Source organism: Melanostigma gelatinosum, assembly GCF_949748355.1.
Source record: "Melanostigma gelatinosum genome assembly, chromosome: 15".
NCBI classification, from domain to species: Eukaryota; Metazoa; Chordata; class Actinopteri; order Perciformes; family Zoarcidae; genus Melanostigma; species Melanostigma gelatinosum.
The window spans coordinates 17,904,123-17,927,934 of record NC_136648.1 but is presented as its reverse complement, the minus strand read 5'-3'; the positions used below and the strand labels follow the sequence as shown (position 1 = coordinate 17,927,934).

Below are 23,812 nucleotides of genomic sequence, written 5' to 3'. Positions count from 1 at the left end.
TCTATCTTCCCATCTGTCATTCTCTCTCTGCATTATGATCTGTCCTAGTCCCTCAGACTTACACACACACACACACACACACACACACACACACACACACACACACACACACACACACACACACACACACACACACACACACACACACACACACACACACACACACACACAGTAGCACATTTCCTTGACACAATCTCAAAGAGAATTAAGGAGATGGTGTGTTGCCTTTTTTCCACTTTTCTGTATAGGGGAAGGTGAATGATGACTTCGGCAATTATAATCTGCATAATATCTCCAGCATTAAGCTCCCCCTCCCCGACAGGCAGCAGAGTAATAACGCGACACGATTATGTAAAGTCAACAGACTGCAACACTTCAGGAGAGAAACAGTGATGTATTAGTTTTTAGTGAAAAAAACAAACAAACACGGACACAGAGCAGGAGACAGGCAAAAGGCAAACAGAGACGACTTTCCCTCTTGACATTAACAATCACTGTGGATATAATTGTGCTCAGCCGCTGAAGCCAACAGAAAACATTGGCGGTGCTGTCACAGGCCGTGATGTGTACTTTTGATCTCTGTTGTAATTCAGTCTCGCCTGTCTGTTCCTCCCCTCCTCCTTCATGCCTGGCCCTGTCTCAATATGTTTGACACGTTTTGAACGCCAAGGTGATAACACGACATATCAAGTGCTTTTGATATTTCACGTGACAAGTATATCTACCTTATAGGGAATTGTGACCGAAGAAATGACACAAAGAAACTTCAGGAGCTGTTGGAAGTCTTTTGATCATTTCCAATGTGGTTTCCAACAACCAGTACCAAACATTTGTGTGTGTGTGTGTGTGTGTGTGTGTGTGTGTGTGTGTGTGTGTGTGTGTGTGTGTGTGTGTGTGTGTGTGTGTGGTATTTTTTGTTCATATATAGAGGATCTCTTATATTATTAAAAAAAAAAAATCTTGAAATAAATAAAAATGCAAAGGCACATTCCTACTATTTTTGCAATTATTTGTTTTAAGATGGTAAGTTAAGACAATTGACTGAGGTAAATTGGATAAAAGTTTTCATGTAATTCATAAAAAAGGATATTTTACAAAAACTACAAAGGTCCATAAAAACCATAATGTAATCGCCAGCATGACAGTATAGGCTAAGCATAAACCGTTGTTACATTATATGCAGCGACCATTTATCCGGTCCTCGTGTAATAAATTGCTCCAAAAAAATCCCTAAAGCCCCAAAAGAAAAACACAGTAGTGATTGTTGTTGCTCTGCAAATTGACAGTGCTTGTTACAATGTCGCCATCTAGTGGGGAAATCTGGTAGCAAACTATTTCACATCACGTTTGTACGTAACGACGTAATGCGTGCACTTCCCAAAGCCGACTTCCGGTCAGATGGCTATGTTAGCAAACAACCATCTTCATGGCCACAATGAGCAAGATGTTAACGAACCATGGTGAGTGTTCGACACTCGACTAAACCTATCATCAATACAGTTCCCCACGTCAACGTTAGATGGAAACAATATGTTAGAAAGTGACGTCACAAGGCGCATGTTAACGGGAAACAGTGCGGCGTTTTAGTACCTCACTAAAAGTGTGTAACGCGTGCGGTTTATTTTTTCTCCGCCTCTTCACTGTCCCCTCACGGTTTTAACCTTTGTTCCCGCAGCCTTCCTCCCCCTTTCCTCCCTCCGTCTGCTCGTCCCCCCTCTGCAGCTCGTGTCGGCAGCTCTGCTGGAGGTCGTGCAGCAGGGAGCTGTGATGTACTACGGTCTGCTGGAGGAGTTCGTTACCACGATGTCGGAAACGGTCCCTGAACTGCTCACGGACACAGAGAGAGTCCAACTCGCTATGGGCCTGCGTGCAAAGGTGAGAATAAACAGTGTATGAAAGTAGCAAGATGCATTTACTCAAGGGCTGTACTTAAGTTACATTTAGTATTTAGTATTTCCATTTCATGCTACTTTATACTTCACTACATTTCAGAGGGAAATATTGTACTTTTTACATCTCATCCACGGTTACTTTGCATATGATTGTCAATAAATAATATAAATCCACTAATTAAATAAATGATGATATATTATTATATTACTGTGAGGAATTTAAGTTTTAAAGCTCCTAATTATGGATATAATGTGATACAGTATATTTACTTGTAGGAGTCTGGTCATTCATGCATTAAGTGTCTGTGAGAGGGGGTTTGAGGAATGTGCTGGAGCGGGGGTTGTGTGAAAGTGGCTGCTTGAGGTGTTAAGAGTAACAATGGGGCATCGGCCGAGGAGGCGATTGAGAGCACATGGATGCAAAAGTTATGGCCATAACATTACCCAGCAGTATATACAGTAATCCAAATCAGCTCCACAGCTGAATACTCCAACTTGAATATGATTTGGACACTGTGGTATTGCTATTTTAATTAAAATTAAAATATCTGATTAATTCCTCCACCACCGCTGAGAATAACATCCTAGTTGTCTTGTTAATTGTGTAGTTTTGCTATTAACTTGTCATCTACTGTCTATAAATATGCTTTAGAGATGAAGTACTTGTCTGTTGTGGAACGTCATTTAGTGAAGTTACACCTACAGTTTTGAGATTCTACACTTGAGTTGTTTTTGTTTGTTCTGCAACTCTACACTTCTGCACCACTACGTTGTACTTTTATACTTCACTGATATATCAACAACAACAATAAACTTAAACACGAAACCTGTCATGATTTTAAAAGATATGGTGAATTGTTCTTGATTAAACTGCCCTCCACCTCCACCGGTTATGATAAATGAAGTACTATATTTCATACTATAACACAGACAAAGCTCATTCTGCCCAATAGTTGCTTTTACTTCTTACATTTAGCTGACAATACGTTTGTATGTTTTTTTGTAATGCAGATCATTGCTACTTTTTTAGAATTAATAGCAAATTAAACTGCATCCTGAAGGACCATAAACACTCAACGTCACCGTGCACAGACCCGTACTCTGCTCACACAGCCAATCCTTACACACTGTATGGTACTACTGGGGTCTTGCCGCTCAGGGCCACACCTCCACATGTGAAGGAATTGTTTTTGTCTCGTGATGTGCGAACAGGTGGTGCTGGAGTTGTGCCGCAACGATAATTTTGCCGGCCCGCAGGCCATCCAGCCTCATCTGAGCAGAATAAACACCCACATTACGAACCGGGATGAAGAGGTGGGGGCTCGTGTTAAACCTCCATCACTCATTGGCTGCGTTCCAAATCACATACATTCTCTTTTTACTTTTAGTACATACTGCAGCTGCCCTTAAGAAGTACGTGCTGTTGCATGCAGTATGCATATAATTAGGACATACTACTTTGTCACAACATTGCACCTTGAACTTTGACCCTCTTGATCATATATCCGCTGCACAGAGAGAATTGTGGGTAAAATGCAACCGGATGCATTAAACTTAAAGGACATCCTGGTATTTTGGCACAATGAATTTGACATACTGTAGTAGTTATTGGGACACACTAGCTCTTTTTTGAGCATACTGAATTGTATGCTGTTATGGGTATTGGAACGCACCCCATCTGTTATTTGCATTTACTTATGTGTGTGTGTGTGTGTGTGTGTGTGTGTGTGTGTGTGTGTGTGTGTGTGTGTGTGTGTGTGTGTGTGTGTTTGTTTTTTTTAGACCACCAGCTCTGAGGTAAAAGATTCAGTTACAAACTTCCTGAACCTTGTTCACACTCTGGTGGAAGATCGATGCCAGAGGGATATCTTTTATCAGGTGAGTTGGTTTGTACTTTATCTTTTAATTATCACGATTATCTGTGTGTCCCGTGAGAAAAATGCTAAAAAACTAATTTAATAAAAGTCGTTTTCTCAGTTCCTGTCATTGTATGCTGTTTGATTTTATTCAGGTTGGTTAACTGTCTTGATGATCTTGATCTCTTGCGGTATCCAGTATTTTGTGAAATGCAACAAAGACTTTTCTCTTCATTCTTTAGAAAGTCTTTCCGACAGTGTTCGGCCCTCAATATGACGCAGCCCTACAGGCCCTGATGAGAAAGTTCCTCTTCAATCTGCAGCAGCTGCTCCCTGTTCCAGACCTTGAACAGGTAGGTACCTGACACACGGCAACGCTGGGACAAGTCAAGCAAAAACAACTGACATTTATAACAGTGTCAGGTATGCAAATAGATATTGCTTTAATGTTTGTTCGAACCAATTAAATGTTAATATCGTTGTTCCTTCCTACTCGTTCTCTACAGAAGATTAGAGGCAATTTGAGGGACGTTGTTACAATAACAAGGAAATTAACAAAATATATTAACTAAAATGCAAAGGATGGAGAATGAGAATAAAATAGAAATTGATTTGAGCTTTTCTGCTGCATGTCAAGACTTCGCTTTGGCTCAGTCTCTCCCCTTCCATCTTGAAAGAGTGCGCAGACTTCATGACTCAACCTGAGCCCCTGAATACACTTATTCAGCATCACAAACATCACGGCCACCAAGTCCCACAAGGTAATATTATCGCACAATTCCCAAGTGTCTTCCGTGTTGTTAATGTTTCTTCTTTTAGTTCCTGACAATAATTAGTCTTGTGTTTTGTCTTTCCTTTTCCCAGCCTTGTCCTCCTGCGGTGATGAACGCATCCTCTCCAGCCTGTCCTATCACCTACCAAACAGGGAGGAGGCGGACGCACCCGGCGGGGAGTCAAACAGGGAGAAAGAAGAAAACTCTGAGGAGGTCAATTGTGAACCGATGAGGATTGTGGAAAGAAATGGGGGGCAGCATGTTGACGATCTGCCTGAAGACCGAGGCGCCTCTGTTGAAGTAATACTCCCACCTTTTGACGACATGGAGTCTGACGACGAAGACGACAAAAAGAAGTCCCGACGTTTGAAAACCGGCGGTAGGACGTCCTCGAAAGCCTCCGAGCGTCTTGTTTGTGACCAGGGTTTTGGTTCCCAGAGCAGACTAAAGAAGCACAGGATTACCCGGAGCGGTTGCTCTGCAAATACGACGAGTCAGCCAGATCCTGCGAGCCAAAGTAGCTTTTTTGAGAACATCAATTTGCCGGCTTGCGTCGAGAATAACGCTTCTAGAAGTGAGAATGAGCTTTCGTCGCGGCCAAGCGCCACAACTCATGAGAATAGTCTCCCAAACGACGAGCAGCCTCTCGGTGACTCGAGTCTCGTTTGTCATGTTTGCGGCAAGGTTTTCACTTACCCAAAGAATTTAGACAAACACCAGAGGACCTGTGTGGTCAGTAGTAGAAGACGAGCAGTTAAGACCGAAGAGTCTTTCTTTATTGAGGCTGAAAACGTTGCTCCTCAGGAATCAATAGCTTCTGACTCGCCACAAGAGCAAAGGTGTAAAAGAAGCAGTCGTGTCAAACAGTGCTCCACGTGCGGGGAAGTATTCACTTCTTGTGCCGACTTGACGAGGCACATGAGATGCCACACCGAACAGAGTGCTTCCCTCTGTTCTCACTGTGGGAGAGACTGTGACGGCTACGAGGACTGCCAGAAGCGCCAGGAAGGAACAAACCAGCGTTCTCGGGACAGTTCGTCGAGCAACGCGGGGAAAAGTAATCAGGAGGACATCCCAACAGTCCCGGACGCATCTACCAACTCGCAGGCTAACTTCCCCATGACATGTCGGGAGTGTGGCCAGAGGTTTACATACTGCAAGAACCTTGAGAAGCACCAGAGCAGATGTTCCAAAAGGGCTCCTCGGAGGAAAATGCAGACAATCGCCGCTTGCAGTTTCCGACCAGACGCTGAGGCGAGTTCTGAAACGCAGGAAAGCGACACGGCAGAAGCTCCCACCTCTCCGGACGGCTCCCAAAGGTCCAAACCTCGCGGCATGAAGTGCACCCTGTGCGAGAAGAACTTTTCAGATCTCTCCCTCATGAAACAACATTATTCCAAGGCACATAAAGTCGAAGGCTCGTACCCGTGTCCTGTGTGTAAGAGGACTTTTGTGAGGCTGTTCGAACTGATTCGACACCAGCAAAACAGAAAGCTGTACCAGTGCGCCACCTGCAAGAAGTGCTACGCCAATCCAGTTGTGCTGAACAATCACGAAACAATACACGCCACGAGTGTGACGCCGCGCGTCTGCGAGACGTGCGGGAAGAGCTTCAAAACTCTGGCCTGTCTGACCCTGCACCGGCGCGAGCACAGAGAGCGGCAGCCCAACGTGTGCTCTCACTGCGGGAAACAGTTCAGCACCAAAGCCTGCCTGAGAGCGCACGCGGTGAGGCACACGGGCGGCTACCTGTGCCCCGTCTGCGGGAAGAAGTTCTACCAAAAGACGCTCCTCAAGTGGCATATGTACAAACACACGGGGCGGGAGCCGTACCTCTGCGACACGTGCGGGAAGGGCTGGCCGACCGCGGCCCAGCTCGCCGCCCACATGGTCCAGCACACGGAGGAGAGGCCGTACGAGTGCGAGGACTGCGGCGTGCGCTGCAAGAGGAGGTCCAACCTGATGGCCCACCGCAGGGCCAAGCACATCGGGCTGCGGCCGTTCACGTGCGAGGTGTGCGGCAAAGCGTTCAGGTTGAACTGCATGCTGAGAACACACGCGATGGTTCACGCGGGGGAGCGGCCGTTCCCGTGTACGCGGTGCGGCAAAGCGTTCACGAAGAAGTCCGGCCTGAGAGGGCACAGAGAAAAGGCGTGTGTGTGACGACATGCTGTTTCGTGGACAAGCGCTGCACTAAAAAAAACGGATTCATACGCCACAAAACACTCTACCAGTGCATACATCACACACATGTACAACTTCTGTCATCTGCTGTGTCTCAATGCTGTATATGTATGATATGTATATGTATGAGCTGACACGATTTGTCAACAGAAAATGACGAGCAACTGTTTTGGAAATTGATCTGTTACTGATCTACTTTCACACTAGTGGACAGAAAACATCCAGAATACACATACATACTACTGTTGTCTCTTTGCGTCTGCAGTTTTCTCCTAATTTCATCAGTTGGCATCAGATGATGCCTCAATCATTTTGCAGATTTCAACATAAAATCTTAGAAAACTTGTTCTACAGAAAACAATTTAAGGAATCAACTGGGGGAGTTTCATGGTGTTATTATTTTTCTTACCCTATTTACTTGTAGTGTCTTCAAAATGTAAAGGTTTACAATCCATATCTTTAAAGGCCGTTTTCTTAAAATGTGTTTTTTTTCTCATACTCTGAGCCAGAAATCTCCACTTCAGCAGCAGCACCACGTTACATTCCTGTCTATATTCTGAAGGTTTTTACTTCATATCGCATTCACAGCCTGATTTATACATTTTACCCTCAAACAAACATGGCAAAAATGGATGTTTTTATGGCTATTGTTAACATATATTTTCAGAAGACTTGTAATACATCTACAATTTATTGTCTCAATGTAAGTAATCAACTTTGGGGGAGTTTCATTGCATTTTTTTATATATTCTCCTGTGGTGACTCCCCTTAAAGGGTTTTACATGAACTGCTCTTCCATTGGAATTTCAGGCTGCACAGAAAACTTTATGCTGAGATAAATCGAACAAACAGACCCTTTACTTAAGTAAACCACAATGTAAAAATGTCCCGCTACAAGTAAAACATACACTTGTGCAGAAGTAATGTCGTCAAACTGCACTGAGCTAAAGTTTGCACAATGGGCCCCATTAAGAGTTTTACTATATTTTCATTTTCGCACCTTTTATTGCATAGTAGTGGTGCATTCACATGTAATCAGCTGTAATCTACCGGTAGATCTGTTACCGGTAGATTACAGATACATTTTTGGTTTTTGGTGTTGGTTGGGGTGGAGAAGTGAATGGGGCCACATTGGGAGCTCTACTGCTGCATCCGTACCAGCAGATTTCAAATGACTCATACACTGTGTGGATCATTATCCAACAGTAATCTGTTGGATGATGTCATCAACCCATGGACGACGAATGTATTACCCGATGAATGGTTTCAGCACTAACGTGTGCACGCGGATCACCCTGTGCAGTAGAAAAGGCTCCACCAGAGAGCAGTGGTGCTCCAGGGACCGGCCTGTAGTTTATGTGCAGTATCTGTAAATGAATCCGTTCTTAAACATGCTCTTTTCACAGGCCACATGACGTACAACACATTTTCTATGTCCAGCTGACAAACGGACTTTTGGACTACGGAACATTTTTGGGGTTTTGGAAGTTGTTACGTATGACCGATGCAACTAATGCTCCGTCTTTCATTAGGTCTGTTGTCTCAAAACGTCAGACCTTTCAGAGCCCTCTGTTTAGGATTTACCCCGCTGCCTGCTAATTAAGAAACAGTGTCACAGGCGAGGTGACAGACGGCAGCTTTATTTGGAGGGAGGGGGGGGGGGTCGCAGTAGGGATGCAATGACATTTGTGTTAGTCATGTTTAATGAAAAAACGCGATAAGAGAGCAGGGAACGCTGTATGCTTTTCTATTTCGAGTCTGTTGAGAGGGACAGGATGTGCTTCACTAAAGCACGTGAGTAATGCGGTTTGCTTGCGTGCTCACAAAAGTCACGCTACTGGAACGCAAGCGAGTGGAAATCGGGAAAAAAACCCATAAGAAATCCCACAACATGAGAGCGATCTTCAGTGGGCTCCGCATCGCTCTGTGGTAGGCAGACCGTGCCGCTCCTCTGGGACATTCTGTCTCATGTCTGCAGAGAGGTTTTTCTCTTTGACTGGAACCTCCATCTGTCCCGCTCGCTCTGGATGAACACCACAGTGTGATGACGTGGACGAGTCAACTACAGAGATTCATGCCCCTCTCTTGCTTCTGAAGTTCAGACGAATACCTCGTGGTCGCTCCACATTATAGAGCATCCCTGATGAGCCATGACTGCTTGTCATAAATACAGAAACAATTCTCAGCAGACCATTTTACAATGATCCACACCGTGTATGAGTCATTTTAAATCTTCTGGTATGGATGCAGCAGTGGCTCCTGATGTGGCCTCAATTACCTCTTGACCGCAACCAAGCGGAATCCAGACCAACAACATTCTCTTAGAATAACCTTCATGAGAAGAAAAGCTAGCTGTCAGGTTAGTAGAACTCTTTTGCTCCTAATTGTATCCCCATCTCTCTCTACACTCATTTATATGATTCATTATTTCTTTAAATATGAAAACTAAGCATTGTGTGCTTTTTACTACCTGCCAGAAATATAAACTCCGACACATTCAGCCTTTAAGTTTTATGTCGTCTATTAGCAATGTGTGTCTGTAGAAGATCAATTCTACATTCTGTACGATTCACTGGAGAGAGGAGCTAATTGTCCTCTTGGTTCGATGTCTTATAGCTTAATTATTCTGCCTCTTTAGATCCTATACATTGACACATACATCGTCTATTTGTCTGTTTTTAAGATTGCAGGCATAATTTACCACAGTGTTCTGTGTAGAGCACCCACTCTACATCTCTGTTTCATACGAAGAGGTTCATACCAAAATAAGGTTTATACAAAAATGAATATTCACTCTTTATAGAATGTTGGCAAAATTGAACCGTACAGTTGGTATGACAACATGGTAACTCATACAGAAATCTTAAGTCAGTTCTAACAAGACCAAATGATAAATGTTTTTCCAAAATGGAAAGTAGCATTTGGATTATCATTTTATTTTTGGAAATGACAGAAATATTGACGAGGGTTTTCAAGTGCGAGAGCCAAAATGTATCCTGACAATCTTTGAAGGACTGCTGAGTGGTGCAATGCAGCTTTGATTGACTCGAGTCCCAGCTTTGCAGCAGCGTTGAAGGGATTCTGACTCTGTAAAGTCTCACACTCAGCACAAATGTCCCCAAGAGCCGCTGCACTGTGGGTGGGAGCTTGCTATTTGCGACGCCAGCAACAAATGCCATTCTAGACATTCATCATATCCACATAATGGATGCCCCCAGTTTGTCCCCCAACCTGCCTGACATTATCTTGCTGAGAATATACATTTTGTTGTCATTGTTTAATATTAGAGATGAGGCCCCACCCATCATTTTGTTCTGTCCCCTTGTACCCAACAGAATCCACTGCAATGCTTTCGAGTCAGTCGAACCAGCACGAGGGAGGAGCAGTGATTCAGGCCGAGCGTAATTGATCCTCTCAGATTGCAGTGGTATCTTTACCCCTCTCACTATCAATACGACCCATGAGCAACGTCGTCATGCCACTTGCTTCAGGCTTTTGAAGAAAAGGCGTTATTTCTCAGCTGCACATCCCAGCCAGGAGCCTTTCCCACATGTCTATGTGAGAGCGAGAGAGAGAGAGAGAGAGAGAGAGAGAGTGTCCAGTCGTTTTTTATTCAAACCATCTCGCTACAAGCTTGGCAAGGTCTTCCGGCAACTTTTATGTTGCAGGAGCATCCAGTATGGGCCCTGGATATAGCGCTGCTATTTCTGCTCTGATTTTCCGATACTCATGTTTTATTCAGACCTGGGACGCTTCACAAGAAGGCCTATGTGCAACCAAGGAGGGAGGATGGATGCTCGGTTGTTGCTGTTTTTTTTTTTTTAAGATGCAGGGCCGTTAGTCTATCATATATGATGGAGTGGCCCCCACACAAGGTATAAGAAAGAGATTGGAAGCGACAGAAACAGAAAACTGATATAAACCTCTTGCCACTAATTATCACCACTTTGTGTGCTAATAGCCTAAAGTGCTGAAAAACATGAGACATTTAGCAGCTCCAGCCCAGCTAGTTCATCGCTGGACTGACAGCTCGAATCGGTGATGGCAAATTCAGCTTGTTCTTGACCTTGCAGTCACATTTAGCTGCATTTAAAACGCCCAACACACAGCGGATCATTGGACGAGACCTTTCCTCCGTGAGAGTGTATATATATGCGGATACTTGCAGACTGGTTAACAGACTTGTGATAGAAAACACCAAATATCACGTCCTGTCCTGGCTGTCCTGGCTGCGGTTAAATCGCTCCCCGTGTGAAGTGTGTCTCTGACATACTGTAGATCCTCTGGTAAAACCCTGCAGGTGCACAGAGCTCTGCAGCAGAAATGTGTCCCGTCCCACCATGCATCTGGTATGTATTGATTGTACCGTTGTGGACGGTGGGGACTGCAACACGGAGCAGCAGAGCGAGAGAGAGAGAGAGAGAGAGAAGCAGGGAGTGGTGGGTGGTGAATGAGTTCAGCTTCTTTTTTTTACCTTAATGTGGCTGCAACACAGAGCCAGGTTTGAGCATTGACTTATGAGAGAAAGAGAGAGAGAGAGCGATAATACTTGTGCATATCCAAATACTGTGTGTTCAAGCATGCATCCCTGTGCATATTTACATGTGTACTTGCATCTAAATTTGCAGCCATGTTTACATTTGAACACAGCATGCATGTCGTATACATGTAGGGATAAGGACTGCACATCATCTATCCTGCAACAACTGCAATGCAGCCAGGTCGGGGCTTCAGCTTTGTCTATTTGCATTCAGGCCAGGTACAATGGTGGGAGCTCCAGCCATCGGTGTCTCCACACCTCTATACACTTGACACAGCATCCAGCTGTTCAGCGCAATTAACATCTGTACAGGAGGTGTGCTGGGATTAAAGTTCCATATGCCAGACCAGACCTGAGAAGAGCCTCAGCATGTAAGGGCAAGCTGACCCGTGTGTCGACGCTGCAGGAAAAAAACAACTGAATGAATATCAAAAGGTATCATATGCAACATATTTCTAAAAAAAACAATGTTTACACGCCGCTTTGTCAAACTTTAACCTTCCGATTCATGGCTTGGTTCTCACTAACCTCAGACCCCTCTCTTCTTTCACTCTTGAGGGGCAAATTTCGAATGTGTTTGCAAACAGCAAACAACAAAGCGACCACATATTATACCTTTAAACTAGTACTGGGCAAGTTAACGCGTTAATTTCGCGTTTACGCGTTCATTAATTAACGCCGACAATTATTTTATCGCGCGTTAAACATTTATTATAATTATAATTTTTTTTCTTTTTTTTAATTGAAAGACAAGAGACAATACATATACATAACAACAAGAGGATGACAAGAACAGTGGGATAAAAGCCAGCAAACATCCTATAGTCAGACTGTCTCATGTTTATCGTTTTGTATTGGAGATATGATGTCCCTTCAGGGTTGCCGTAGAGAAAAGGCGACTTCCGCTGCTCTCCCTGGAGACTACTGGACATCGCTGCGGTAAAGTCAGCAGACACTCAGATCTCCGTGGTCAACTCAGCAGACACTCACATGTTAGTGCACCTATCTGCTGAAATTCACGGTGAACACATTTAAACGGCACAGATGGGGAGCGAGCGAAGGACTTTGAAAGTTAGCGGAAACATTAACGTGAGACAACATCCGATTTCTTCAAACGAACATCCGGTTGTCAGAATAACATGCCAACAAAGTATGAATTATATTCACATTAAGTATGAAACATGCTACCTGCATCTCGTGAACCAAATGTTATTGCCCTTTTGTTCATATAGCAGTACTTTTAAAATAAAAGTGCGCAATACACTACTTTTTAATTAATTTTGAACTTTGCCATAACAACGCGATTAATTGCAATTAATCGCAAAAAATCCATGCGATTAATCGCGATTAAATATTTAAATCGTTGCCCAGCACTACTTTAAACATACGGTTGTGCCCCTTCATTTACTGATTTTAGCACAATTAAAAAAATATATCACAACATAAAAAGCATGAATGAGCACACACCTGCACTGTAAAACACAAATGTAACAGACAGTCAGTCTGTTACATTCTTATAATAAACACTGAACGTATCTGACAGAATGGACATTCAGGACCAAAAGGAGTAAGATACAGAGACTGAAGGGATGGAGAATTTAGGGTTGATTGTGTGAGCAAACCCAAAGAAAGAAGATGCTAGTGGCAAATCAAACGCTTCTGTAATTGGGAGAGTGTTGTTGTGTGTGTGTGAGTGTGCAGACAGAAAGCAGACGGGGCGGTAGTTAAGCTGCTGAACGATGGGCAAATAAAAACAAGCAGACAACCCTATTCCAGTGAGACGGATGCTGTGTCAGCAAGCAACACATGCACATCACACCAACAAGGGGCCCTTGTGAGGGCACGCTCGGTGCTCACAACCATGCATGTTGACACACAAATACACATGTTCTTCCTTTTGGTTCAAAATAATATATCCATAGACAAGATCCTTGGGTATAACAACAACGATTGCAGTTATGATCGCTCAGCTGTTAGAAGACAGTGTGTGCGCGCTTCACAACAGGCAGCAATGATTGAAATCAACCCTGTGAAAGTAGGTCACCCATCCATCTGCACCTGCACCCTATAATGTTTTATGACAGGTGACACGATCGCTGATAGCCACGCAGTAACCGATGCCATATTATTGTTACGTCTTTGTGACAGCATGCGGGGCCATTTAACTGTGGGGGCAAATTAGATTAGTGCAGGCGCTAAACGGGTCAGCGCCATAAAGCAATGTTTCATAGTTGGCTGTGAAGCTTCCACACATCAGAAAAAAAAACAATCACACAACTCCGTCTCATTGAAGCTGAAACTGTGTTAAAGCTCTGTGAAGTAGAGGTTCATTGATGAAAACATGGATGCATAGAAAATCACAATGACCCCTGAGGAAAAAAAGCATATAGAGAAACCAAAGTCGCCGCCTTGTCCAGAACTACAAAGAGATAATTGCCTTGGTTCTTGTTTCACATCCTTGGCAGGCCGCGGCCATTTATCACTATTAAGCACCTGGTACCCAACCACAAGGCTTTTGGTTTCCTTGGCAATGAGCGAGCTAAATCCTGCAACGCTTCTTCAGGTGGAAGTGAGTCAAGAGTGCTGTTGAAGAAATCGCCCCCGTGGCGTGCTCATGCTTTGTGTGAGCTCGGCGTAGAGTAGGGAAATAACGGAAAACAGATCACGAATAACGAGCACAGAGACGGACGACAGTGTCCTGCCATTGACAACAGACTTCTCCACAGGACAAACACGCATTGGCAAATGAGCAGCCAAGACCTACAGAGGCTTATCTGAGATGAACAGGCTGTGTTTGTTTTTTTTGTTGGTGTGCTTTTCATTCATCCATCTAGGACAATACATCTGAGCACCATTGCTTCATTGCTCTTTTTTTTCCCAGCAGCGCCTTGGCACACCTGGGAGCTGTCAATAATACAGCAGCTATTTGGTGGCCACTGAGCAGCTGCTCTGGGGGAAGGTGCAGCCACGTTATGACTGAAGTGATGAGCCCGAAATCACAATCGCCTCAACCTCCAGAGACCGCTACTGCCCTCACTTCAAATAACACAAATTGTCTTCAATGACCCTTAACAGTATCACACATTAGTGTTGAAATAGTTGATTAACTGATTTGTATTTTGGGGGATTTGCTACATTTGTTTCCGTTTATATCTTTGTAAATTGAATATCTTTGAGATTTGGGATGGTCTGTCGTACAAAACAAGCAATTTAAAGATGTTGCTTTGGTGTCTGGTGACTTGTGATGGATGGGACTAAAGCATGTTTTTTTTAATTGTGACAGCTGCATCACATATCCTATAGAGATTATTAAATGACGAGCATGAGATCTGTAAAGGACACAGCTGGATGCAGCGTGGATCTCAATAACATGGTGGTGCAAAAGATCTGAATCCAAAAAAAATGCCAAGTCACCATGGTAACAAGGGATGCAACAAGCTTTGTACAACGGGCGATGGAAGGCTGTTCGCCACGAGCATCATCGCGTGATCTATTTCAGTTTAGGATGCGGTGATTAAAATGTATATGTACACACACACACACACACAAACGTTGAACAAACCGGATATCCCATCAGATTTGTGTGCACCACTACCACAGCCAGAGCTTTTGGCCACTACAGGTGACGTTGAAGCTCCTTCATATTACATAACTGCGTTGAGTTACAGCGGTAGAACCAGGCGCTGACGAAATCAAAATTCACACACGAGCGGTATTTAAAGCTGTGAAAAAAATTGCTGCTTAATATCTGGACCCCCTCGATGTTTTTCTTCTTCTTTTTTTGCGCCAACACGTCAGTAACCACCGGCGATAGTCTACAAAGTTGCATAACATTTCAGTCACATTCCCCCCCGTGCCGAACGAGAATATTTAAAACTACCCATTAAATAATCATGGAGGGATGCATCTCACGGTAAACCATAACACCAGTCCACAATAACAGCATGTATGGACATTGTTGTCATTTTTAATTCGCGTTAACAGGAATAAGGCGATAATCCCCCCAATCTCAGTCCACCCACATAAAGACATCTGGGAAAACATCGAACATGGATGGATGTGCGCCTACCTGTCCGCAGGTTGTAGGAGAGCCGTGCTTCAACCAGATATGGGGTTTCGCTCTTGGAGCGGAGTCTCCTTCTCGGTCTGCGGTCTGTGCTGCTGTCTGGAGTGGTCGCCATCAATTTTGGACTCGTGTCCGGGGGATGACTGACGGCCGACTTGGGCAGACGCAGAACCTCGGCCACTCACACTGAGAGGTGGCTATCGATGGGGAGGAGGGAGTTCACAGAGGGAGGGAGAGAGAGAGGGAGAGGGAGAGAGGGAGAGGGAGAGAGGGAGAGGGAGAGAGAGAGGGAGAGGGAGAGAGAGCGTTGGTGGCGGTGGAAAAATATATATATAATGATGGCAATTTATGGGGGAAAAAGGCAAAATCGAGCTTAGTTTTTCCAGTTAAAAATTGTCTTGACCATAATTAAGTAGGCTACAGTAATAAAACAATAAAAGTAAATAAAAAACAACAACGAATGACATTCATGCGTCTACATGTACATGCAAACATATATAGCATACAAATGGTGAGAACCACAGAAGGAGATATTTAAAAGGGCATATTTTAAGAGGGACCAGTGCAGTTTCATGTGATGTGTGATTAGTTCAGTCATCAGATCTGTATTGTCCCGCAAATGAAACACTTGTTTTGCAGCAAGGCAACATGAAAACACGGAAAGAAACACTGATGGTGGAGCATGAAGTGCTGCTCTGACCATAATCAGGGGAATGAATGAATCATCCTGAATGAATCACACTTCCGGCAGTCTACCACTAGATGGCGCTCCTAGACTACACTTTTTTTTAAACTGCAGTTCATGAGCATTTGTCACAGCGCGGTTTACGGCCTCTCGTGGTACATTGCAGTGACAGAGGTAAACCTAAACAAGCAAACTCGACGTGACTTTCTGCTCCGTAAAGCGTGGATATCTGCACGCGAGGTGAGTACGATACAGGGACTAAGGAAAGGGCATTCACATGTCATTCACCGGTCCTGTTTTCCAGCCGACATTATCCGTAAACACAACTGTTTGCATGTGCAACTTAGTTCCTGTTTATGTGACAGAGAGCGCAACGAGATTTGATGACCAGCTAACGTCGGTTCACGACGCTTACAAGCGACGTTATGTTGACGTAACGTGAGTTTATTTAAAGGACTACATGTAAGCTAAATTTAACTTCATGCTACATGTAAGTCTGTTTAAAGATGGTCAACAAACCGCCATAACAATGAGTGCAACTGTAAGTGAAGGACGTGTGCAGAAAGTCTGTAGGTCTTTGTAGTCTTTTATCCACGAGCCTGTGCAGCCCGTTAAACCTGTTGGGACACGTTTAGCTTCGGCCTCCAGCTTGTTGAGGGCGCGCCCAATTGTCTGTTATTATTGGTAGTTTGTACAAGTATTAGGCCGTTTAAAACCAAACTTACCTCTTACTTAGCGCCAGTATACTCGTTTTCAGATGTTGTGTTACTACAAGTACAGCATGTTAGCGTGTTAAGGCTTTTTTTTTTTTTTATATCAAGAGTGGAAAAGTATTGTGCTTGCATTCTGTCCAACATTTAGAGGGAGACGGGAGTCATTCGGCGACATTTTTAATTTCCTCGGTTAATATCATGGCGGCGACTCGTGCGTTTTGTTTTTTTTAAAAGGTGCATACACATTCCTGGTCTTATCAGTGTCAAATGGTCTGGCCTCCTCTGGTTGTTGCAATTGCAGGTTACAAGACGAGAGTGTCGCTTCTGTGATTGCACAGCCACATGACATGCATTCCTGCAGCCATGTCTGCTATTTATTTTTCATATATTCAGTGTTACTCAAAGTGGAACAGTTTGCACATGCTCAGGCTCACTTCTATTGAATACCCTGCGAGAAATAAGCTAAACAAGACCACGTGTTCTTTATGGCTGCAGTATTACACCAACTGCAGACGTTCCAGAATGCTTTTGCATCATTTTGTATACATGCGTCCTAAATGTAGCGTGACATATCTTTGGTGTCTTCGGGGTTCCCTGTTAGGATTTAAGGTTCTGCAGGTCTGAGCAATGCTTTGCTGCACAACGTGAGTTTGTAAATCATCTTCATATTCAGTGCAGAAAAGTCCCGATTGCATGTTATATAAATAGAGAAAATCGTCACCACGCACTGTGAACCAACACTAGTCGGTGAGAACAATATAATAATTTGTTTGCGTTGTTGTGTTCTCTTTTCATGTCTTTCATGTGTTCCTCTGGTCGTCCGTACGGATAGCGACAATGCTTCTCCAAAGTCGAGCTGCCTTTGCTCTGGGCCTTCGCATGTGCTCCACTCATGTGATGAAAGGCCCTTTGATGGACACAGCGAGACTCAACTCAGGTAACAGGAACGCTGTGTGTATGATGCTGGCCTGCTGCTGTGGCAGGTCAATATCAGTCCTTCATCAAACAATAGATATCAGCCAGTCGGGTCGTCCCTCCTGACTGGCCCTGTGCTGAAGAAAATCATCCAGTGAAATCTTGAATGAATAGATAGATAGATAGATAGATAGATACTTTATTGATCCCGCAAAGGGATTTTTTTTACGCTGTACATTTGCAACAAGGTACAGAAACAATCGTAGCAAATGAGTGAAAAATCAATCAAGTAGTAACTGCAAATGAATGACAAACAAGCCTAATTCAATCAAGCACTATTTAGATGATAAGTTACTATTAAACTCACTCAATGTTAGTGAACCAGTGTTTAATGATTACATCTGTATATTTGCATAATTGATCAGTTGTTCCTAAATCCATGAATGCAAAGTTTGTGGCGGGGAACACCAAAAACACTATAATATATGACTTAAACATTATAATACTTACTGATATATTGCCCCTTGGCATTAGTGGACATATTGTTTGGACTGTTAAAATTGCTGCTGCATATCAGGACAAGCTCAAATGGCTGGATTGATCTGGTATCGGATACCATTATTTCATTAAATAACAATTCATTACTTTATACACACACACACACATACACAGAATCATTCTCCGTATCGGCCGATACCCAAAACCCAGGTATCAGTACCAGGACTGAAAAAGCCTGATCGGTGCATCCCGGGTTGAAAACGATCAGTTTAACCAACGTCTTGATCACTGCTTTCTTCGTGACTTGTCTTCCATAGTTTGGTTGGTACGGTTTAGAAAATGTTCATCACATGTTGCCCTTCTTTGTAATTTCCCAGACATGTCTGAATTCCGCGAGGTCTTTTCCAAAGCCAAGCACATCGCAATCATCACAGGGGCTGGCGTGAGTGCAGAGAGCGGCGTGCCAACCTTCAGGGGAGAAAACGAGAAGTGGAGAAAGTGGCCATCTCAGGTAATTTCTTAAAAAGCAAATCACGCACACAGTTGTGCGTGGCCGTATGTTTTGTCTTTTTATTTCGGTCAAAGTTTTGTTTGGTCTAACATCCAGCTGTGGTTCATAGTTGCTGAGGAGTGGGTGTATTTAATGTTTACATAATACATCTTCACAGCTCAGTGGATTTATCTCGGCAGCAACAGCCAGCAAAGAGAGAAGCGGCGTTTGTTGCATAATCTGGTTTCTTGTCGTGGGCTGCAGCAAGATTTACCTCTAGGAGAGAATCCAAAATAGTCTTTCATACAAAAAACAAAATGCTAATCTCCCTCCCTAATTGAGGTGTTTAAGCTTAATCTGTGCTGCCTTTCACTATCAGTCCAATTCTTGCCTCTGAATATTTTTGTGTTCTTGAGTTCTGACCTAAAAACACACGCCTGTGCTGATGCATCCTCAGGACCTGGCCACCCCAGAGGCCTTCTCTCGAACCCCGTCTCGGGTCTGGGAGTTCTACCACTACAGACGGGAGCTGGCTTTGAACAAGAAGCCCAGTGCCGCCCATCTGGCCATAGCAGAGTGCGAGGCCCGGCTGAGGAAGCAGGGGCGCTCCGTGGTCGTCATCACCCAGTGCACGGACGACCTCCACCGGCAGGCCGGGTCCAAACACGTGCTCAAGATTCACGGTGCGGGGCGGAGGTGTCATGCACTCACACACTGACATTTCACAGGACCGAACAGACACGATCGTAGTCATTTTGGAATCATTTCATTGGGAACGGTTTTATTACCCAGAATGCTCATTTTATAGGAAAGAAATCTAGACTAAAACAGAACTGACGTGTTTCAATGTTTTCAATCTAGAGACATCAATGCTCATGGAGGGTGAAGTGAAGAGGATTCATTGCTCTCTGGGGATTAGTAAAGTAAATCATTACTGAAATCCTGAAGCTGCTGCTGAGTCACATGAGACATTTCCCATGGTTCTACTGGGTTATAGAAACATTTAGTGATCATAGTCGTTGGTCTTTCATGCAAACAACCCATGAGCCCGCAGAGTTCGCCTCCAATTCAATGTCGGTACACCGACCCTGAAAAGTCATTTCAAGAGTTGATTCTCTTTATCCCGCTCTGAAGAAGACAGTTTTGTCTGGATTTTCTGTTTTCCCTCCGGTTTTAAGGATGGATTCCGGTAAAACCGACACCAAAGCAGTTTTCTTTGCTGAAATCTGGCTTCAATCGAGTTGTGTGAGAGTGAGGAAAACAAACCCATCATTGTCAATACATGGTGTGGAGGGGGAGATGTTTTGTGTGACTCCGGCGGGCCTCGATGAAAAACAGCTGTGTGTGTTTTGTTTTTTTCCGCGTGTAACTAACTGCAGGCAGTCTGCTGGAGACGCGCTGCGTGAGCTGTGGACATGTGACCGTGAACAGGCGGAGCCCCATATGTGCCGCCCTGAAGGACAAAGGGTAAAAGGCAGCGCCTCTGGAGTACACGCACACACACACACGCACACACACACACACACTCTCACACACACACACACACGCACGCTGATCAACATGCAGGATGCATAGCCTGATCTCTTCAGTTAGACCCCCAAAGTGTCTGGTAAAAAGCAATTTAACCCACTGTGTCTGTTCTCCTAATGTGCAGTGCACCTGACCCAGATGTTGCTGATGCCCAGATTCCTGTGGATAAACTGCCCAGGTAGGATTACTGTCACCTCATATTAATACCGCTGAGGTCAGATTCACTAAGCCTTTTAGTGAATTATGTTTACTTGCTTTTCTGATGCAGAGTACGCATGGAGGTTTACTCTTTACTCAACGGGGGCACCAGCCTGAAAACGCAGTCGTCTTTGCATTCTGCATGGCTGCAGTGAAGTGTCGCTCTCTCGCTCTCTCGCTCTCTCGCTCTCGCTCTCTCTAGTTCAGTGGTTCTTAACTGGCCTGGCTGCGGGACCCACCATCACCCCTTAATGACAAGACGGGACCCACTACCCAAATTCTATATATTTATATGGACACATGAAGTACACATCAATTATATTTTAATAAATATTAATCTCATTTTTCAAATTTAACTGGATGGATTATAAATAATACATAGAAATACATAAATAAATGTTCTTCTCATTTCAAGTAAAATAACGGCTGGATTAAAAAATAAAGTACGTAACGAAATTCAATTTAGAAAACGTATTTTCACTGAATTGTCCTGCAGCTTTAAACTCAGTCCATTCAGGGTGAAGTGAAAAAGCCACAATATTATATTTTTCTCATCTTCTAAAAAGAGAAATTAGTGTTTGAAGAATTCACCTCCATGAGTCTGTCCAGTCAGAGTCTAATGTCTCTGGTCTCTCTGGATATTTCTCTCTTTTGGAAATCATCCTGTGATTTGACTTTCACATCTCACACCTCAACAGTCCTGCTCTGCTCTCTGTATCCTCGTCTCTCCCCGTGTGTCACGGTGTGTGTACATCTCACTCAAGTCAGGAAACTTGTCAGAACAAGTCCCGTAAATGCTGGAATAATTCCGCTGCAAAAAAAAAAATGCCCTCCAAAAATAAAATCACAACTTTTTTTTTTTCTTTTCTTTTTTTTTGTCAGGCAAAGTCAGCCACTGAAAACGGGTCCGTGACCCACTTTTGGGTCGCGACCCACCAGTTGAGAATCACTGCTCTAGTTCTACATGCATTTGAAGGAGGGTTGCGCAAATACCAGGAGATTTGGATTGGCTTAGTTTTGTGTGTGCCAGTTTTATGTGGAAAACATTCTCTCCCTGTAAAGAGCAGTGTAAAGAGCAGGTGCAATATTTACGTAAAAAGCCCCACAAATTTGCAATATTTCAGTCATACATTTATGAGAAAACGTTCCTCCGAACACTCTGCGTTACTATGGTTACACACTGACGCTTTTATTAAGGGGCCGTGCCCGACTGTCGGCGTGAAGAGGAAAACAACACAGAAGAGGCACATGACATGAACCACAGATGATGGTGAATTATGTCCTGAGAGCTTAGCCTGCTGCTCTTGTGACCCGGCCCTGGATAAGTGGATCAGAATGGACGGATGGTGGGTCCGCTTCAACATACATTAGTTTTGCACTCGGCCGGCTCACGTTCCTGCTGTGTTTACCGGTGGTACTATGGTGTGATGAGGTTGATCCCACTGTTTTATTTACCACTTTAATTTTGGAAATTCTGAATTCCCTTAATTCTCATTATTGTAATTTTTCTTTTTACCTACAATTACCCGAATACATACAATCAGTATTCTACCAATTGCACTCTTTAGATGAGAGGGATTAGGTGCCATTCCTTCTCTGTGCTCGTGAGATACTTGTGGTATTAACCACCATCTCCACCTGCTCCGCTCTGAGCTTCTGCTGGACCTGCTGCTCCCTCCTGCTCTAAGCCGCCCCCCCCCCCCCTCACCACCTGCTGCAGTGGCCACACGAGCAGCGTCTATCTTTGGATTCACGCTTCTGTGTTTGCGGCCTATTGTTCTGTGATGAATGCGGAATGACACGATGAATTGTCTGAGGACCTGTTTGGTTCCGCTGTGTCAAGGTGCGGCGAAAGCGACTGCCGCGGTCTGCTGAGGCCCAACGTGGTGTTTTTTGGAGAAACTCTGGACTCTCATATCCTGACCAAGGTGGAAAAAGAGATGGAGACCTGCGACCTCTGTCTGGTGGTGAGACTTCCTCAGTTTCACGTCCTACTCTTTTCTTGTGCAACCAATAAAACCATATTTGCTCAGAATCTCTCCAGGACTAGACCTGAAAGGAAACGCTGTACATGAACGCATTGCTCCCTGTCGTGAACCTATAGGTGGGCACGTCTTCAATCGTGTACCCAGCAGCCATGTTTGGCCCTCAGATTGCATCCAGGGGCATCCCAGTGGCGGAATTCAACACCAAAGCAACACCAAAAACTGAGTACTTCATGTAAGTGTAAACAACACCGTATCTAGCTTCTAATGAAGGAAGTCAGCATGAAGATATCTGAGTTACAAATGAAACCAGACCAGCGAGTTATGAAGCATATATTGATATTTACTGCCATCCACTGGCAGCGTAAGCATCATCCAGCTGTTCTGACTTCTGTGTGTGTGTGTGTGTGTGTGTGTGTCAGGTACCATTTCCAGGGTCCGTGTGGAACCACGCTGCCTCCAGCTTTGGTGCGACATGAGTCCGAGGTTGTTTAAGAAGCCTGTTTTTAAAGAGAGTGACTTGACAAACAGCAACCAGTGACTTCTTCTACAGACCAATGTAATCCAGATGTTTGCCTTAAAATCCGTTCAGCTGTTCATGCTTGATGGAGTTAAACGTAGAGCTTCTTTTAGACTTCGATATGGATCTCTTTATATACTTGAATATACTGTGTAGCTCAATAAACTGGAAATGGGATATTGTAGGTTTTACATGTTGGCTGCTTTGAGTCTGATGCAGTAGCGATGCAGCTTTAATACAGAAAGGAATTCACTATGTATGTAGTTATTGGCATAGGATGCTCTTGTTAGTCCACACACATCTGGTGTGTTCGATGCTGGTGAGGGAGCGTACTGCTTTGCGGTAGATCAGAACCTATTACTCCTGGTGTCCACGGGGAATCTTTCTCTCGCCACCAAATCAACAGATGTACGTAACATAATCTTATGCCTTTCAAAACTGTTTCCACAACCTTGACCAAATGCTCGCTTTACACCTCAGGTGCAAATCAACCAATGTTACAGAGATTTAGTTGAGTGTACGGGGGGGATACTGTCCCTTCAGTCCTAGCCTGATTCAGCAATATTTCCATATCTCATGCTGTCTGAATGTGTTTATTGTGCCATAAATATCATGAGTTATTCATCATACATTTTTAGTGTCTGTTTTCAAAAAATGTGTGTCAATCAACTGTAAATTGTCTGAAAGTGAATGCAATCATATATTTGAGAAGATGATTGTCTGTTTGTTTTTTTAACAACTTTTTTTGCCCATCAACATCACGCACAATTTATTATGATGAATACTGCCATTGCAATTCTGCATAATGTAATTATTAAAACACTAATTGTGTGTGTGTGTGTGTGTGTGTGTGTGTGTGTGTGTGTGTGTGTGTGTGTGTGTGTGTGTGTGTGTGTGTGTGTGTGTGTGTGTGTGTGTGTGTGTGTGTGTGTGTGTGTGTGTGTGTGTGTGTGTGTGTGTGTGTGTG

The 23,812-nt window shown here is 43.9% G+C and overlaps 2 protein-coding genes across 3 annotated transcripts; both read left to right on the top strand.

Moving 5' to 3' along the window:
* The first annotated feature begins 4,432 nt into the window (after positions 1–4,432).
* LOC306788841 (uncharacterized protein) lies at positions 4,433–7,041 on the top strand. The gene is made up of 2 exons (XM_079284513.1): positions 4,433–4,509; positions 4,613–7,041. The coding sequence occupies exons 1-2, from the start codon at positions 4,440–4,442 to the stop codon at positions 6,682–6,684; spliced, it is 2,142 nt and encodes a 713-aa protein (XP_079140639.1). The 5' UTR covers positions 4,433–4,439; the 3' UTR covers positions 6,685–7,041.
* A 9,092-nt stretch (positions 7,042–16,133) lies between these two features.
* LOC306788724 (NAD-dependent protein deacylase sirtuin-5, mitochondrial-like) lies at positions 16,134–23,573 on the top strand. 2 transcript variants are annotated; one of them, XM_079284331.1, is made up of 9 exons: positions 16,134–16,236; positions 17,542–17,646; positions 18,500–18,633; positions 19,070–19,295; positions 19,992–20,079; positions 20,267–20,320; positions 22,184–22,307; positions 22,445–22,560; positions 22,748–23,572. In XM_079284331.1, the coding sequence occupies exons 2-9, from the start codon at positions 17,547–17,549 to the stop codon at positions 22,818–22,820; spliced, it is 915 nt and encodes a 304-aa protein (XP_079140457.1). In that variant the 5' UTR covers positions 16,134–16,236; positions 17,542–17,546; the 3' UTR covers positions 22,821–23,572. The 2 variants fall into 2 exon arrangements, with proteins under 2 accessions (XP_079140457.1, XP_079140458.1); XM_079284332.1 differs by lacking the exon at positions 16,134–16,236 and adding an exon at positions 16,453–16,537 and having other exon boundaries at positions 22,748–23,573.
* Positions 23,574–23,812: the final 239 nt, after the last annotated feature.